The sequence below is a fragment of the Danio aesculapii genome, chromosome 4, assembly GCF_903798145.1.
Source record: "Danio aesculapii chromosome 4, fDanAes4.1, whole genome shotgun sequence".
Classification (NCBI taxonomy): Eukaryota; Metazoa; Chordata; class Actinopteri; order Cypriniformes; family Danionidae; genus Danio; species Danio aesculapii.
In genome coordinates, this window is record NC_079438.1 from 51,380,540 (window position 1) to 51,399,191 (window position 18,652).

At 39.2% G+C, this 18,652-nt stretch overlaps 1 protein-coding gene across 14 annotated transcripts in view; it reads left to right on the plus strand.

The window, feature by feature from the left end:
- wnk1b (WNK lysine deficient protein kinase 1b) overlaps positions 1–18,652 on the plus strand; it is a 107,779-nt gene that overhangs the window by 31,958 nt on the left and 57,169 nt on the right. For all 14 annotated transcript variants that reach the window (XM_056456013.1, XM_056456017.1, XM_056456015.1 and 11 more), the window contains exons 3-5: positions 9,574–9,746; positions 16,234–16,454; positions 17,907–18,064. In XM_056456013.1, coding sequence (XP_056311988.1) covers positions 9,574–9,746; positions 16,234–16,454; positions 17,907–18,064 — 552 coding nt within the window. The remainder of the gene's footprint in view (positions 1–9,573; positions 9,747–16,233; positions 16,455–17,906; positions 18,065–18,652) is intronic.

The following is an 18,652-nucleotide window of genomic DNA, read 5'->3' on the forward strand; positions in this document are numbered from 1 at the left end:
AAGTTTGAGCTACTTATACAGTAAGGTAGCATTACAGGTATATCCGGTGTAAACAAAATACCTGTGAAGAAACTCGACACAAAGGAACATAGAGAGTGAAGGAAGTCTTATTGCAGATCAACAGAAACAGAACACAGAAGTATAAATTCAACGCATGTGCCGTGGGTTAGAGCGATCACTCAATGCAGAAATATAATTCAGGCTTTATTGCCAATCTGTGAATGGTTAGATAGCAAACATAAAACTAAACCTCTCCTGACTTCTTGAGTAATCTATAAAAGCCTGTAAATTGATTTTTTTGTGAAGGACTTGGGGCAGATTTACCCGGAAAAGAAAAAAATTTGTGACATTTGCTTGACTTGGGTCACGATTAATAACTCTGGTTCCTCAATTCTGCAAATTACCCCTTTAAAATTAATCTTTCTCCAAGCTAATTTTAAAACTCAGCAAAGCTTGAATCTGAGCTTTGTATGTACCTATCTACAGCAATTGGCTTCAATGTTCATGCTGCCAATTTACTACCACCATAATCTCTTGCGTCAAAACCCGCACTTGTTGTTCACTTTGCAGAGCTTCTGACTCTGCTGCCAAACATGAGGCCCAAAACGAGGTTCTGCAGTTTGGATCCCATTATTGTGGAAAAGTACTGTCACAGATATGGATTTGTGTTCCTAGAAACCAAGGCCTGGAGCCAGTTTTTTTCCCCCCTTCGCTCTTTTTTTGGCACAAGATTGGACAGATGTGACATATTGCTGCGCAAGCGTAACCGAGGATGTGGTCGTCACTCCATGATTATGTTAGCCTTCTCTGTATAAGGATTAACTGTTTTATATGAGCATAAGATAGAGAAATGGATCAGCAGCATATGAAAAGCAGCTGTTTGCTCTGTAAACTTTGGGAAGTCCCCTGCTTAAGTGAACTTTAGCATGGATCGTCAGGCAGCGTTTTTAAAGATGTGTTCATGGCCTGATGCGAATCATTAGATCTGTAGCCTGACAGACACAGAGAGATGAGCAGCTGTCTGCACTCAGAGGCCTAACACCTCCTCCTATTGCAGTGAAATTGAGCTTATGGAGGCCTCTGTGTTTTGCCAGAGCCCTGCAGCCGATTACAACAGAGCCTTAAAAGAAAACCCTTAATGATAATAACCATGCATTTATAAATACAGTCGTTCTAACTCTAGTAGTTTGTTGCAATGGGGTGGCGTGTTCATTCTGTAGTTCCGAGCTTGTACATCTAGGCTAAAATGCACTGGATTAACTTTGTTTAGTTGCACGTGGTGTTGAGAAGCCTTTACAATTAATTAACTGTGACAAATTAAAGCATGGTTAATAGTGAATCTGGCTATAATTCGTCATGGTTAATTAATCTTAAAGGCTTTTCAACACTACTTTTCTGCATGGAATAAAACTGCTGCAACCAAACAAAGTTATGCCAACTGTATGCTAGTTTAAAGTTCTGATCTGGTACACCAAGGCTAATACGCACGTACATAGGACTAACTTTGTTTAGTTGCAGTAGTTCTATTTCATGCAGAAACAGGGTGTAGAGAAGCCTTTAAGATGAATTAACCATGACGAATTAAAGCCCAGTATAATCGGCCTTTAAATCATCATGGTTAATTAATCGTAAAGGCTTCTCAAAACCACATTTTCTCCATGGCATAAAACTGCTGCAACTAAACAGTTATGCCAACTATGTGCTAGTTTAAAGTTCCGATCTTGTGCACATTACTTACAGTAGCATAATTTAACTGACCAACCTTATCTAATTTGCAATATTTGATATTTATCTGCACAATTGGCAATCTCACATGAGAAATGCCCGTGTTTTCTGCGAGCGCATCATGTATAAAAGCCTTCACTATTCTCGGTTGCCTGAGAATAAATAAGTGGTATTGATAAAAATAGTAATATCATTAAAACCTTAACGATACCCATCCCTACTTGTAATATAGTTGATCAAAAGTGCCTTTCAGACAGAGGTTCAGCAGCATTTGACTACATTTGTTTTCTTTAAAAACGAAATACTTGATATGTAGCTTAGATTTACATTAGACTATTTTTTTATTAATTAATTAATTCATTCATTATTTAATTAACTCATTCATTCATTCATTCATTGTTCTGTTGTTAATTTTCATTCAAGATTAATACTTGCGTTCAAATGCCAAAAAGTCCAAAGAGAAATGGATTATTGTTTGTTGTTATTATTTTGTGCTGTTTTATTTGGTTACTGAGCAGCAATAAATAAAACTTTAAAATATAAAAAGTTTTCATGTGATTTTTCTAAGCTCATGGTGTTTTGAAATGAATAAATGCATAATAATCATGATAACCTTGATATTTTTTTTTTCTCAGACTATAATCGTACAACCAAAATCTATAATCATTGCATCCCTAGTGTTGTCTAACTCAGTGTTTCCCAACCCTGTTCCTGGAGGCACAACAACAGTACATATTTTGGATGTCTCCGTTATCGGACTCATTAACTCATTAACAGGTTTTGGAGTCTCTTCTGATGTTATGATAAAATGATTCAGGTGTGTTTGATTAGGGAGAGGTTGAAAATGTGGACTGTTGGTGTGCCTTCAGGAACAGGGTTGGAAAACACTGGTCTAACTGACATCTTACAAGAGGTTGGAATGCACATTTGACTTCCTTTTAAGAATTTGAATAGTACTAAATTTACTTCTTGACATGTCAGAGTATTTTAGACAACGGTTGTTTATACAATGACTTAAAGTGGGGCTCTTCCTTTTTTTCTCACACTTGCTCATAGCTTCTCCTTTTTGAAATGTAAATCCGAGGGTGTACACAAAAAATAGCATTATATATCAGTTTGATTTAATTTTTAACATTTTTATTTATAGGTATTTATTATTTCATGTATCAGAATATATATTTAAAACATGTTTGAATCTATAACAAATAAAGCAAGCAATATGCTATGACTATATACAGTACCATGCATTTAATTAACAGGGAATGTCTACCAAGGAGGGTAATAGCAATATTTGAATTATCCATGGTTTTTTAAATGTATTTTTTAATTGTAAATGACAGAATTTGTTTGATTGACGCAACCTTTGTTTGTACTCGAGCATCACCTGACCCATTGCGCACATGGTAGCTATCCCAGAGTTCAGGAGCCTTTAGTTTTATCTCTAACAGTTGAGGTTCATCATTTGCTGAAGCCAACTCTTATCTCAAACGCTTTGATCTACCGTTTGCTCCCCACTGGCATTGCCTACGAGAATGCTATGCAACCTGCTAGCATGAGTCATGCCAATCCGTTTTATTTGCCTTTTTACAAATGCAAATCTTAGAGGTTATTCAAGTGCGCCGTTATTCAGAGGCGACTCACAGCTGCCTCGTTCTCAGCCTGCTCTGCATATTTGATCCACTGATTGAAACGACGTTCGTTTTGCTCTTACTACAAATTAAGTTGAGCCCTGTGATGTGGCTGCTTTGATCCAGTTTCTGCCGCGTCCATGAGCATTTGAGCGTCCTATCGTGCACCCACACAACTTCTGGAAAACACTATCAGGTGAAAGACTTCCATCTGCATTGATGCTGCCCAACAGGCCGAACACTATCTATCCCATTGCCCTGTGAAAATAGCACTGCAGTAAAAAAGTCTCAGCCTTCTGAGAAAAACAGAGGAGTAAATCAGTTTCAAGGCTTGGCATCATATCCATTATCATTATTGTATTAGCATTAGGCTTTTTTTTTTCTGAGAAACGAGCAGGGGTGAGTTTTCTAGAAAGCTCGCTACTGTATCTGGTTACTGCAGTATTTTATGGGTTGTTTACAGACCTGGGGGCACCACTGTCCCGGTTATCTCTATGTCAAGCCAGGGGTGCAGACTGAGACTTAGTTTTAAATGTGTGAGAGACATTCGAGTAAACAGCTGATTGTTCACTGAACTGTCTGTGCACAAGGTCACATGACCGACTTAGCAGAACTAGAGATAAAAACTGAGCTGTTTGCCTGTGAGATAAGGACATGCATGTCATCGCTTCATCTCTTTCTTCCGCCCACATACCCTACCGTTTTTTGTTTTGAGCCAAATTTCTACCTTTCACATAATTTAACAAGTAAAATGGATATAAAAATGTTCAAATTGGTGTATTATAGTTCAGTCTTTTACCACTGAAAATGTATTTTTAGCTGACAGTTTTTGAAAAAATATATATATTTTTAAATTATCATATATTTAAAAAAATTATATTAAATATTTATATTTAAATATACACTACCTGACTAAAGTCTTGTTGCCTATCCAAGGAACAACAAATAATAACTTGACTTAGTTGATCATTTGGTATCAGAAGTGGCTTTTATGAAAGGCAAAGGCCTCTAGATTACGCTTATTTTACCAAAATAAAATATGATCGTGCCTTGATTTTTAATGATTTAATAAGGACAGTAAGGTCTGACTTTGCTTAGACAAAAGTCTTGTCACTTAACAGAAATAATGTCCAGTATAGAATATATAGTAATGGTGCAGTGGAAAAAGAATGAATATTGTGTATGACTGCCATGAGCTTAGAGGACTGCATCCATACATCTCTGCAATGACTCAAATAACTTTTTTAATAAGTCATCTGCAATGGCAAAGAAAGCGTTCTTGCAGAACTCCCAAAGTTCATCAAGATTCTTTGGATTCATCTTCAATGCCTCCTCCTCCATCTTACCCCAGACATGCTTAATAATGTTCATATCTGGTGACTGGGCTGGCCAATCCTGGAGCACCTTGACCTTCTTTGCTTTCAGGAACTTTGAGAAGAAGCGCTATCCTGCTGAAGAATTTGCCCTCTCCTGTGGTTTGTAATGTAATGGGCAACACAAATGTCTTCATACCTCAGGCTGTTGATGTTGCCATCCACTCTGCAGATCTCTCACACACCCCCAAACTAAATGTAACCCCAAACCATGATTTTTCCTTCACCAAACTTGACTAATTTCTATGAGAATCTTAGGTCCATGTGGGTTCCAATAGGTCTTCTGCAGTATTTGTGATGATTGGGATGCAGTTCAACAGAAGATTCATCAGAAAAATCTACCTTCTGCCACTTTTCCAAATGATCAACTAGAAGTCAGGTTATTATTTATTGCTCTTACCACTGTGATCGACAACAATACTTTTTTCAGGTAGTGTATATAGGTAAAAAAAAGATTATGTCTCCATCAAATCACATTTTAAAGTAAAGCGTCAAATTTAATGCTTGCATATTTTGACCTATTACAATACTATTACTATAGGATTGCAGCAAAATATAAAGACTTGAAATGGCAATAAATTAGTCTTTTAATATCAAAATTATTCTTAAATATGCCTGACAATATTCTTTTGCTATATAAATTATTGCTTCACTTAATGACATTTTCTTGAGTGTCTTCCTGTAAGTCATAGTGTAAATGATTGTCCTTATTTTATGCTCAATAAAAAGAAGTGAGGTTTATTTATAAACTAATTTCGAGAAGATCACGTGCTTATGATTTATCACAGCCGGTCTCGTATTAAGCTAATCAGAATCATCCAATCATATGAGCCATAAGCTACTTTAAATAACCACAGTCTTCAGTCCACTTTATCTTCGTTTGGAAGAAAATCCCCCTTCCTCCCCATTCTCCTCCTTCACCATAGATCGGGTGGCACGGAGGCCCAGTGGTTAGCACTGTTAGCCCCACAGCAAGAACACTGCCAGGTCGGTAGACGCTTCTGTGAGGAGTTTGTATATTCTCCCCGTGTCCGCGAGGGTTATCCCCGGGTTCTCCGGTTTCCTCCCACCATCCAAAGATATACATCATGCATAACAATTAAGCATTTGTCTAGCCTCCTTTTTTACTCACGTGTTCCCTTAGCTACTGCAGATGGGGAGTTCTGAGATCCACCAAGCTCAGGCTCCCCTCTCGCTCTGCGAACGGGAGGAAGCCCCGGGCTCGAGGATCCCTTGAGCTCGGGGCTCTCTCCCGGGACAGCATGCCAAAAAAGCTTTTGATGGATCATCAGCTAAGTGTGAACTCTTGAACTAAACATGAAAATCGTTTGCGTTGATGATTATTAATGAGAAACCCTTATTCATCTTTGATTTTTCTTTTTGATTTCCTTGTTTGATTGGTCAGCATTATATAGTTAACCCTACAGTATGTGGTCGGCTTTAGCTGTTTACTCGTGTAACGAAACCTCAATTTTTTGTATCACATGACTGAAAAGAGCACAAGCACCTGTGTTTTTATTTTGAGAAGCGAAGTGCTAAAAGTGACTTGCTTGCGGTTTGCCAAGACAAGCATGCATGAGGTGCCAAAGTTAAACGCATCACTTCCCTTTACTCTCTCTCTCTCTCACGCTCGCCCACTCACTCACACTTGTTTATCCTTCCTGTGTCTTATCAGCACGAGTGAGTGCAAAATCTCCATTTAAGTTGCAATCAATGTGTTTTTTTTTTTTTCTTTTCATTTTCTATTTTCTCCAGACATCAAGAGAGTCTTGCAAAGCTGGAACCCCATGCATTCTGCAGAAGACCTCTTCCTTTGTCCGGCCTTATCAGCCATTGATTAGATTACCTAAAGATGAAGAGAGATAGGAGATAACATGGCTTATGTTTGCAGAGACCAGACTCAGATTTTGGTTTTCTTTTAAGCTTGACCTTCAAATGTGCTCTGTCGGCCCACAATTATACTGTATGCAAGTACAAACATACTTCCAAACTCAGGGACCATTTTACACAACACCATTTTCAATTAAAAATGGGAAAATTATTTAGACTTCTCAATGAAATAATAAAAAATGTTTCAAAGTTTTGTTTTTTGTTTGTTTAGTTTTTTTACATATAAAATTTTTTAAATTATAATTATATTTTTATAATTATACCCCTATACCTTTATTCTGTAAACTACTAAATTGATTTGTGTGAAAATGGTGACATCTCATGCATATTACATCTAAAGTCAAGTCAATCATAATGATAGATTAAGGGTTTGCATTTGCGCACGCAAGTCATTTTCTTTACAAAGCCATGTCAACATCTAATGGCCTGGCTTGCATAGTGCAGTGACTCTAGGAATTTTCACGGACTTTTAATACATCAGGTTAGGGCTGCACGATTCTGGCTAAAATGACAATCACGATTTTTTTTGCTTAAAATCAAGATCACAATTTTCTCAAGATTCTGTAGATGGAATATAAAGGTTAATATGAATAGGCGGTTATTATAGTTATTTCTCAATCATATGATAAAACAACAATAATAATATTAGGCCTAATTTTATATAGACTTTGAGTGGTGGACTTGAACAGACTTTAAATATGTCCAGGATGTTAATTCACAGTAAAGTGGTGACATCAAAATATATCTATTCATAATTCTAAAGTTGAAGAATTTCAACTTTCAATTTCATTATTAGCCCATTTTTTCACTGGTAAAATAAGACATTTGTCATTATCAGATTCCCTCCTGCATTATATTCTACATCATATAGACTAGAGTAGTTATACTGACACTTTTATTTTCATGCCCAACACTTTGTGTTCGCTATGAAAGAAAAAAACATCTAAAATCTTGTCGTAATCATAACTATAAAATGTGATATGGTCATTTAAATGATGTGCATGCTTTTGGTTGCACTTTCACTCCCGAGTGCACTCATGTCATGGCTGCCGTCACTTTGAGGAAAAAACATACATGAAAAATGATACTTCCCACGCGGCTCCCAAACAATCGCTCTGTGCAACAAACTGAACGTTATTTACAACATTATTACCTGTTATTCACAGCCTATGCAGGTTCTGTTCACTAAAGTAAACTTCATTCACTGGCACGCACGCATCCTCTCGGTAGTAAACATTTGTTAGCTCATGTGCTATTTCGCAACTGTGAATACATCTTTACAGTGAGACAGAAATGACATTTTTGGGTGAATTATACCTTATAAATACAGTATGTGACACTTGACACCATTTGGAGGTGTCCATGTTGCTGAGCAAACCTTGATGCTTCTTGTTTGCTGACCTTGAAATTTTATTGGCTGAATCGTAGAAATGCTCGATTAAGATCGTGTGTAGGGTCGAATCTAGATCCTGATCTTTTTTTCGATTAATCGTGCAGCTCTACATCAGATAGTAAAAACATTTAATTTTGCACCGAAAGTGCTGCCATTAGCTTGAACTATCTTTTGCAGTCATTTTTTACTTTCAAATCAAGTTGGAGAAAAGTTTTAAGAGAATCTTGCTGAGCAAGTTACAGCCAGTTAAACTGTCAGCATGTTTATAGCTAACTACCTTAATGCCACCACAGTATGCAGGCATGCACAACATGGATGCATGCTTGCATTGCACTGCAAAGCATTTGCAAGTGTGTGTTTTTCCGTTTTTCTCACTCTGATTTGTGAGCTTCATCACACTTCCTTTCTACTCGTGTTGCTCTGCACCCCGGTCAATAGTTTTTACACTTTCATTCCTCAGTCTAGAGCTGAATCCCCTTTGTCTCTGTCTCTCTCTCCACCCTTTCTACTGTCCTTTGGGATTAGTGGTACTTAATGGGTTGCAGATGCCTGCTGCTAGTACGGTTGTTAGTGCATTTGGGAAATGAATGACTGTCTGCATTAATGTGGAGAAAGAATTCCACCATCAGCATTCTCCAATGGCAGCACATCAATGACACAGAATAAACTAGTTGCAGATAGCCAGGGTATCTATAGGTGCCCTAATGCACTGAACTCTTACGTATAGCTTTTATGAAATGCATGATGCAACTGGCCACTAGGTATGCAGGGCAACTCTTTCAGAGAATGGAATTAGTGCTCATGTAATGCTTATGATTTAAGCCCAGAGGTTGTGTAAAAGTAGGCCACAGAAAAGTAGCCTTTTTTTCCACAAAGTGCCACTGGATTAATTCATCACTGCATGGCGGCTGCCGGAGCAATCATAATAATGACTAATGATCAGGCTTGCGCACACTGTTTAAACTGCTGATAAGGGCTCAGCATGACCGGAAAGGAACTATGATGTCAACGCTTGAATACCCTCATGCACAGGGTGGTGCGTTCCATCCAAAAAACCCTGTCTTCCTGACACTGTTGTGATTGGGCAGGTCATGCTCTCCTGGATCCAATATCAGAGTGTTTTTTTGGATAGGTTAGGGAGTCAGGGCAGATGATGTAGTGTCGTTTTTCCATGACAGGTCATGTTGAACCTGTTACACCAAGCTTTTGCCTTTTTGTTTTGTGTGTGTGGTCCGTACAGGGATTAAGCACAGGATAAGAGCACCACTTTGTGTTTAAACTAGATGAGTCTTGTCCCCCTCTTGTGCTTTATGCTTTGTCTAAAGGGGCTCTTGTCTGGCAGGAATCTGGGGTTGGATTACGGTATTTAAGGTTGAGTGGATCCTGGCTAGTTCCCTCATGAGCCATAGTGATTTAACATTAAGCCATGGTGTTTCATTTAAAGCACATCTGTAATGCTTATCAATTCAGTGTTATCATAAATGTATTAAAATAAAATTAATGGTGATGTTCAGATGAAGCATCTGGATTAAAGTTTCTTCTTTTTCTATTCTTGGTATTTCAGGATCGGAAGCTGTCCAGATCAGAGCGCCAGCGATTCAAGGAAGAGGCCGGCATGCTGAAAGGCCTGCAGCACCCAAACATTGTGCGTTTTTATGATTCATGGGAGTCACCTTCCAAAGGGAGGAAGTGCATAGTGCTGGTTACGGAGCTCATGACATCAGGAACCCTGAAAACGTGAGTCAAAAGTGTTTGCTCCCTTGTCCCTCAATTCAATTCATCTTTATTTCTAAAGCACTGTTACTATGTAGATTGTGTCAAAGCAGCTTACCATAGAAGTTCTAGTAAATTGAAACTGTGTCAGTCCAGTTTTCAGAGTTGAAGTTCAGTTTAGTTCAGTTGAGTGTGGTTTAATTTTCACTGCTGAAAGTCCAAACACTGAAGAGCAACTCCATTGATGCGCAGCTCCACAATCCCCAAACCAAGCAAGCCAGTGGCGAGGAATAAACTTCACCAATTGACCAAAGTGAAGGAAAAAAACCTTGAGAGAAACCAGGCACGCCATTTCTCCTCTGGCCAGACTTTCTGTGCAGAGCTGCATATTGTATTGTCCGTCACATTACTGCCTAATGAATAGTACCGTGTTTTGCAAGTGTTTGGTAAATGGTCATCCTTTACTCACCCTGGTGTTGCTCGAATGCCTAATCATTCATCCATTCATTTTCTTTTCGGCTTAGTCCCTTTATTATTCTTGGGTCGCCACAACGTAAAAAAACGCCAACTTATCTAGCACGTTTTTACGCAGCGGATGCCCTTCCAGCCGCAACCCATCACTGGGAAACATCCATTCACACACATACACTACGGACAAATTAGCTTACCCAATTCACCTGTACAACATGTCTTTGGACTTGTGGGGGAAACCGGAGCACCTGGAAGAAACCCACGCAAACACGGGAAGAACATGCAAACTCCACACAGAAATGCCAAAGGACCCAGCCGAGGCTCGAATCAGTGCTCGTCTTGCTGTGAGGCGACAGCACTACCTACTACGCGACCGCGTCGCCGTTGAATGCCTAATCTTTAAAGTAAAATAATATATATGCTAGTCATGCTGTTGAATTAATCGTTGAACATAGTCGTCAGTTCATAAAATATCTTGATTTACCAAAATGGTGCACTTGTGTTTTTTCTCTGATCATGTCAGTGTGATCTGAATTTGGAACCAGGATTTTGGAAAATAATACATTCAGTTTAGGTTTGTTTTTTCAATTAACACTTTTATATACCATTGTGACTTGGAATATGTGTCACATTGGACTATTTAATGTTTATATCTTTTCACAACCATTATATAGACTTATACAAATTCTGCCTAAAAGGAGGGCATAGCAAATAGATCAAACACCAGGGTGAGTAAACATTTTTCAATGCCTGTCCCTTATGTAAAGTGTTGCCCTCTTTCTTTTTCTGTACAGTTGCTTTTGTAGTTTTTTGCAGTTCACATCACCCACTGTGCTTAAAATTGTATTGTGGTACAGCATTCAAATGCAACAACAGGATGGCCTTTCGAATGAGCTTTTTACCAGCTTCATGCCCATCACCATCAGCAGACCATCCATAGAGGCTGTGATTATCCGTTACAAAACACTCACAATAGAGCAATTGAGTTTGAACTGTTACCAGAGTGATCACAGACCAACAGAGGCATGTCACCTCCATGTGAGACATGCATTGTGCGTACTGAACCCTTTGTGGAGCTTTAGTCTGATAAAAAACACACATTGGATCAGCAGCCCCCTCCTGTGGATGTGAGGGCTCTGACACACACACAAAGTCATATAAGCCCTGTTACCTGGCTGATAATAAGAGGTCATTGCAAGGAACTTAATTGTATTATTATTAATAATAACTAAATGATGAAATTTAATAGGCCATAAGCCTATGGAAATAATAATACTGGGGAAAAAAGTATTAAGGGAGAATACTGAAACTATAAAAGAGCAAGCAAATTGAATTATACAATATAATAGGTTTATTGAATAAATCAGTCAAAGTTTTGATTGCAATCATTCCTTGTCATGAGTTTCCAGGACACTTAAGGATGAGTCCACATGGAGATCCATCATCCTCATTGTCCCACTCATGCACAATTAGCCAGATAGCCCACTACAGCAGGAACACCGCTGCTACCTCCAGGAGAGAGAAAGGCAGTGGAGGAGACATGGGGAAATGAGCGAAAAGGGGGGAAAAATGACAAATAGGCTTGCTTTGTGGTCGTCACCCCTGGCATTCCAGCAATGTGTGGCGTTCTGCATGGCTGCTCCTCCATCACAAAGATAAACAACAATCAGGAGGTCAGGTAGAAACAGCGTTCCACAGACGCTGCCATGCCATGCTTAACCAATCATTGTTCTCATTTTTGTCATCAAAAACCTAACTGTCTAGAGGGGGACTTGTCCGTCTTTATGTCCCCCTGTATCTTTAAGCAATGCCGGGTGCAAACAATATTTTTATGTTACATTAACTAGGTTATCTTATTTTGACTCCAAACGGCATGCAGGACCACAAAAATGACAATTTATTTATTTATTTATTTTCTGTTGGGACGCTGAGAAGTCACTTGTCATCCACTGTAACGCATCATGCAAGATAAAATGATACATTCTTGATCATACTTAATAATAAATTCTTGCATTCTAGTACCTATCATACATTTTACCTTGAGTCAGTTGTGCAAAAAAAGTCTGAGTGATTTTTGTGTAGTCTAAAACCTGAATTAAAGTTTTGGTTCACCTTTCGAAGCTTTATAGTCCATTAACATTTATGCATTTAGCAAACGCTTTTCCAAAATGACTTAGGGTCCTTTCACACTTGGTTCAGCTGTCTGGACCGAACCCAAGTTTGATTGCCCCCCACCCTTGCCACCTTCAAGATTGGTTTGTGTTCACACTGGCCACACGTCATTAAGCTAGGTGACGGGCACAAAAGCAAAGCGCCAAAATGAAGACGTCCGCATATCACGTCATTCTGAATCTTTTGCCTTCGTTACCAAAACCAAAATACAGAGAGCTACGTGCGTCTCATTCAGAACATCATGCTATGTCTGCAGAAGTCGTTTTTGTTAGAGACAAGCAAACATTATCACTGTTTGCACTTGGTCAATCCTGCTTGTCACCAAGGTAGGGGATACACAGACATACACACACGAATGAACGTTATGAAAGCTAAAGTTTGTTGTGCTGTTGGCGGTTCACTTCCGCTATTTGGTAAGATTTAATTTTTATGAGAAGTAAACCGTACCAGAGTTTGCACGAACCGTACCCCAGACAACCTCTTTTAGGCGGACTTGGGTACGGTTCGTGGGTGCACACCAGAGTTCAGAAGACATGTTAACACTAGCTAAACGTATCATACTTTGACGAAAAACGGATTGCGGACCAAAAGTGTTAATGTGAAAGCACCCTTACACTCATGAACCGGAGCAGTGGATTTTCTTTGCTGAGCAGTTAGGGGTTCAGTGCCTTGTTCAAAGGAATCACCTTAGCTGTGGTATTGAGGTGGATATTTGTTTACTCTCCACACCAACAATCCCTGCTGGTGCCTGAACTCGAACCTGCAACCTTTGGATCCCAAGTCTTAACCATTAGGCCACGGTTGCCCTTTAGGACATAATTTAGGACAGAAACATACATAAACAGACACTTCAAGCACTGTAGCTCCATTACAGTTAAATCTGAAATCAAAATGCGTGTTTGCTTAAGAGTTTAACTGTTTACAAAGTCAGAGACAGACTGTTTTGAATGACTTTACTGTTTTGGAAGTGTGGAGAGAGTTGTTGGTGTAGCTGGAGAACAGCCTGTTGAGGCTCTGTGGGAGCTGCTGGGTGTGTTGAGTGATGAGACCGTTTTAAATCAGGCTTTGTTGCTCGCACCCGCATCGCCTCGGGACTTGCCCTTGGCTAGGATCCCATCTGTCAGTCAGCTGGCACACTCCATCAAAGATGACCTGTACCACCACCCACCTCCGACTGCTGGGCAAAGCACTACTCATGCTCGCTTCGGTCTTACTAAGCAAACTACAGATGTTATCTGTTTACACAAAAACACTCGGCTAGCCATATCTCCTCTCACGCTGTCTCGGAAAACCAGTTCTATTCCATCCGATCTGATGTTACTCAACCATTTTTTTTCTTTTACTATGAGAAGAGGAAAAGGAAGGGGAAAGAATTTGATTCATGACTCACAATAACAGTCATCCGTAAACATCTGTAAAATCAGTTATCCGATTCTCCTCTAGTCAACCGTGTCACACCCTATAACAAATGAGTCAACCGTGCTACTGTATATGTCAGAGATACTTCTCCCAAAAATTACAATTTTGTCATCATTTACTCCCATGTTTAAAACCGATTTGACTTTCTTTTGTTGAACTTAAAATAAGCCTTCCATATTTTTTTACCATGGAAATCAATTGTTACAGACTTTCAGAGTTCTTCAAAATATTTTCTTTTGTGTTCAAAAGAAGCTCCAATAGTTTTGCTTGTGCCCATCTTCACCTAGGGCATTATGGGATAAAGGGTACCCAGCTCCCACTGTATTGGTGCCTGAACTGAGTAGATTGTTGTAATGAGGATTACAAGGCCAAATCCTGGCTGTGGCTCAGCTCCAAGATTTGATTAGGCCAAGCTAATCTAACGAAAGTGCTGTACCACCGTCTTCACATGCTGTTGTCCTCTCTTTTATCTGGGACTACTGCTGTGTCATAGAGTATGCTACTGTCCATATGGATGCTTCCAGACCCATCTTTGTGTAATTGTTTAATTCCGCCTGATCCTCATATGCACTGAACTGATCTTATTGGGCTGGGGGCCGGTTGCACCAGCAGTGCGAAAGTTAAGATGTGAAGAGACACTACGTTACATCTTGCGCACCACAGCTTTGTGGTGCACCATTGAACTTAGTTTAAACGCAACTCTATGTTCCAGCTAAATATTTACAGCAGCCTCTGCCAATATATAACAGTAGAAAAGAAATGACAGTGAGATTAGTTTACATTGATGAGCTTGTGAGGAGAATGAAGAACTACAAGCTTTCAGTTCCTTCATCTTCCTCTGCTCACAGATTTTTCATCTATTCATTTATTTTAATGTCGTGACAAGGAATGCTTGTGTTACTTTTATCCATCAATTAAAATGAGATTTTCTTCATGACTTTTCTTCCTGTTCTTTCATGTAGGGCTGCACAATATATCGTATCCAGTCACATCGCAGTATATGCAATGTTGAATTGGGATTATATTTGACCAGGAACCGCCGTTCAGAAAATGGAGTCATTGGAAATTTTTAATCATAATTGAGCTAAAGTATGTTAGTTGCATATCCTTTTAAGGCATGTGACTGTACAGTATAAGCATATCAAGAGAGCTTAAAGCATTCAGGTTAGGGTTGGGCGATGTCGACCAATTTGGCATCGTGCGATGTCTAATGTAAAACATCACGATGGGTGATGGCATCACCGTTGTAGTTATTAATTATTTATGAATAATTAATTAATTCATAACAAATTAATTATTTGTAGCCTACCGGTTGAACTACCTGACCCGCATGGTCTTTGCTTTACCCTTAACTAAATCACAAATAAATAAAGATAAGTCACACACAAATTGCCACCTGCCATTTTCCGCAAGATTCTGGCATGACTAGGCAGAGTGATCTGTATCGTTATAATGGCGTCAACAAACTTAGTTGGTAAAAAGGTGCACAACCAACCTCAACCAACCAACCAACAATATCTGAGGTTTTCGCTAAAATGACTAAGTACACGCGATACAGGCTCAGCATCGTGATGGCTATCGACCATCGGCGATAAACGATGGCATTGTCTATTGACCCAACCCTAGTTTGGGTACAAGAAAGTGTACCATTTGAAACTTTAATAAAAGATATTTTATTGAATTATTTATACAATAAAGACTATGCAGTGGTATTTTACGTTTGATTACTCAATTTCTTTGCCTAAATTGTTACCAAACAGAGCTATTTAAGTCATCTAGTGAAGTTCTATTAATATCCCAATATATATATAGCAGAAATCAAAACATCGCAATGTCAGATTTTTCCAATATCGTGCAGCCCCATTTTCATGTGTAGGCTATTAAAACTATTTTACTTTTAATGTTTTGTTTAAGTGTTATGTTCGTCATTTATTAGTGATTGACAGTAATGTACTATAGCAATTTAATTTGTCCTTTTCATAGGACAGTTGTCCCTATATGTCGCGGCTTTCTTGGAGCAACATATACAGTATAAATGCAGAATTATATTAGCTATTTAACAATTTCAAGGCTTCACATTGGGTATTACGTCATTTAGTGTGACTATGGATTTTACGAAGAGCTTACGACCTACTAACTATATTCTGCCTTAAGAGCATGTGGTGCAAGCAAAGTAATAACAAGTTTAGTTACAAACTAGCTAGTAGTTTCTAAACCTCTAGTGTGGACTTTACAGTTTAGGCAGGAACTTACGAACAGCTGGTGCAACACTAATCTGTGAAGTACAGCATTTTCTCACTCTTGTCATGGTCTAAATAGATTTGAAAAAGCTCATATCATCTTCTGTTTATACATCTGCTGTTTGTTTTTATTCTGTCAAGGTCCTAAAATCCTTGTGGTTGCCCAATGAAGAACATCGGCATAATTGTCCAATCTTTTTGTTCCTCAGATATCTGAAGCGCTTCAAGGTGATGAAGATAAAGGTGTTGCGAAGCTGGTGCCGACAAATCCTGAAGGGCCTGCACTTCCTGCACACCAGGGCTCCACCAATCATCCACCGGGACCTGAAGTGTGACAACATCTTCATCACCGGACCCACCGGCTCGGTTAAGATTGGTGATCTGGGCCTGGCCACCCTCAAGCGTTCTTCGTTCGCTAAGAGCGTCATAGGTACGACCCAGCACTAGAACTTTCTTGCTTTCCCCATCTCCCAACTCAGTTCACCATATGCTATCCAAAATATGTGTCAAGTCACTGCTTGTTTTAATGATGAGGTGAAATCGGGAAGGTGGGGCATTTGCTATCACATATGCGGAGATATTTAAGGCATGCTGTTGCTCTTAGCTACACTGTAGATCACAGTTTTCCAGGCAGCCAAGGGCACTGGGTTTAATTTGGGGTGGAGACCAGGGAAAACCAGAGGAGAACTTCTTGTAAATTTTGGGGAACACCTTCAGATCCTGCTGTTTCCCACCTGAAACTAATTGGCCTATAAATGCACTTTAAGTTTCCATAAAATTTGGGGTATTTTGGGTAGTAAATGCTTTTAGCGTATCAACAAAGCCTCATGCTTTTTTAGTTTGATAGCTGCTGGGATTTTTCACACTCGATATTAACAGAATGATCACTTTGGTCTGGAATCTGTGGTCTATGATTATAACAGTCCTAGACATTCTCTTGCTGTCAGTAATATCTTAACATCTTTTTCCAAAGGTTTTCCTGATCGCCTCATCAGATTTTTTCCCCTCGTTCGTCCTTTCAGATGGTTTAGATATTGCCATACATATTCTTTCTCTCTGTTTCCTTTATTTAATTTTTTTTTTAGTTGTTTTTTTTTCCTGGTTTTGAGAATTGTTTCCTTTAAACTGTAGGGCTATAATCTCAGCTGGTCTCACTCCACTGTATGGATTATTTAATGTCCTGCAGTTCAGACAGTAAGTATGCTAAAAATGGCGAGTAAGTGGTAAGTCAACAAGCAAACCTTTGCCCAAAAAACGGAAATATTTCAAACATGAATCGATATTATAACTCGTTTTTCTGTGCGAGGCCTTTTAACGCGGCTAGTGCACGACAGTCTCCGCTCACTAGCTATGGCCTTGCTCTGTGCTTTCACCTGCTTAACCTTCTCTCGTTACAGGCTGGTCGAAAGGTGAGTCGGTCATGTGTTTTCCATAACTGTGTTGTTTACATGGATCAAGTTCCATAGCTAGTCGCCCACCGCTGTCCGATTCCCCATTTAACGTTTGTAAAGATAAACACTGTTCTGGAGCCAATCAGGCAGCTCTAAAAGTAACCCGCACCAAGGCACGTGCGTCTGGATGAAATCAACTTCCTGTTTGCATAATACGCTTGGCTGCTTTGTGCACTCGTCAGATCTGAAGGCCTTGCAGAGAAAAACTGGATTCTTTCACTGCTAAATAACTGAGGCCGGTTTTTCCCCTTCCTCTTTTTTTTTATTTTATTTTTTATCTCCATATCTTTTGCTCCCCCTCTTTCTCTCCTCTCAGGGCCGTACGGAGCAACGGTGTCCTCCTCCTCCTCTCTCCCTTCCTCCCCCCGGCCCTGCTGGGGTGAGTAGAGATCTCAGGCACTGAGAGTTCTGAATGGTTCTTTTGATTTAAGGTACCCCTGAGTTCATGGCGCCTGAGATGTACGAGGAAAAATACGACGAGTCGGTGGATGTGTACGCCTTCGGGATGTGCATGCTGGAGATGGCTACCTCTGAGTACCCGTACTCCGAGTGTCAAAACCCTGCTCAAATCTATCGCAGAGTCACCAGCGTGAGTACCCTCACTTCAGGCATCTCGCTCGCTGTAATCTTCGCCCGCTCTGTCATCACACCTACACATTCCTCAGGCTTCAGCTTATGAAATAATGCCATAAAAGAAGCTTGTTCTGTTATGCACTTCACTGAAACCTTCCCACAGCTGGGGGCGTCACACTATATTTGAGATTATGTAAGCAAATTACATCTGGCAAGCAAATGTGTGGCTTCATTTGACTAGGAGTTGGTTTTATAATTGATGTCTATATATTTATAAAGCTTTAGGAAAAATAATCAGTTTTCTGGATTGGCAATCTAATAGGTGTATATTTTGAGTGAAATGTTTTTATGAAATATTTTATAAGCTACTGATAATTTGTGTGCAACTTGTCTTGCTGTTAGATCATTTCTTTGTAATTTAAGGGTGTTATTTTAGCTTTTGCTTTTTACAGTGCAGTATTACAAATCTATAAACATATTTTATACTGACCTATTTCCATGAAATAAATTAAATAAATAGTAAATATTAATTAGAACATATTTAATAATAATAATAATAATAATAATAATAATTAGAAAATAATTGGAATGACAAAATACCCAT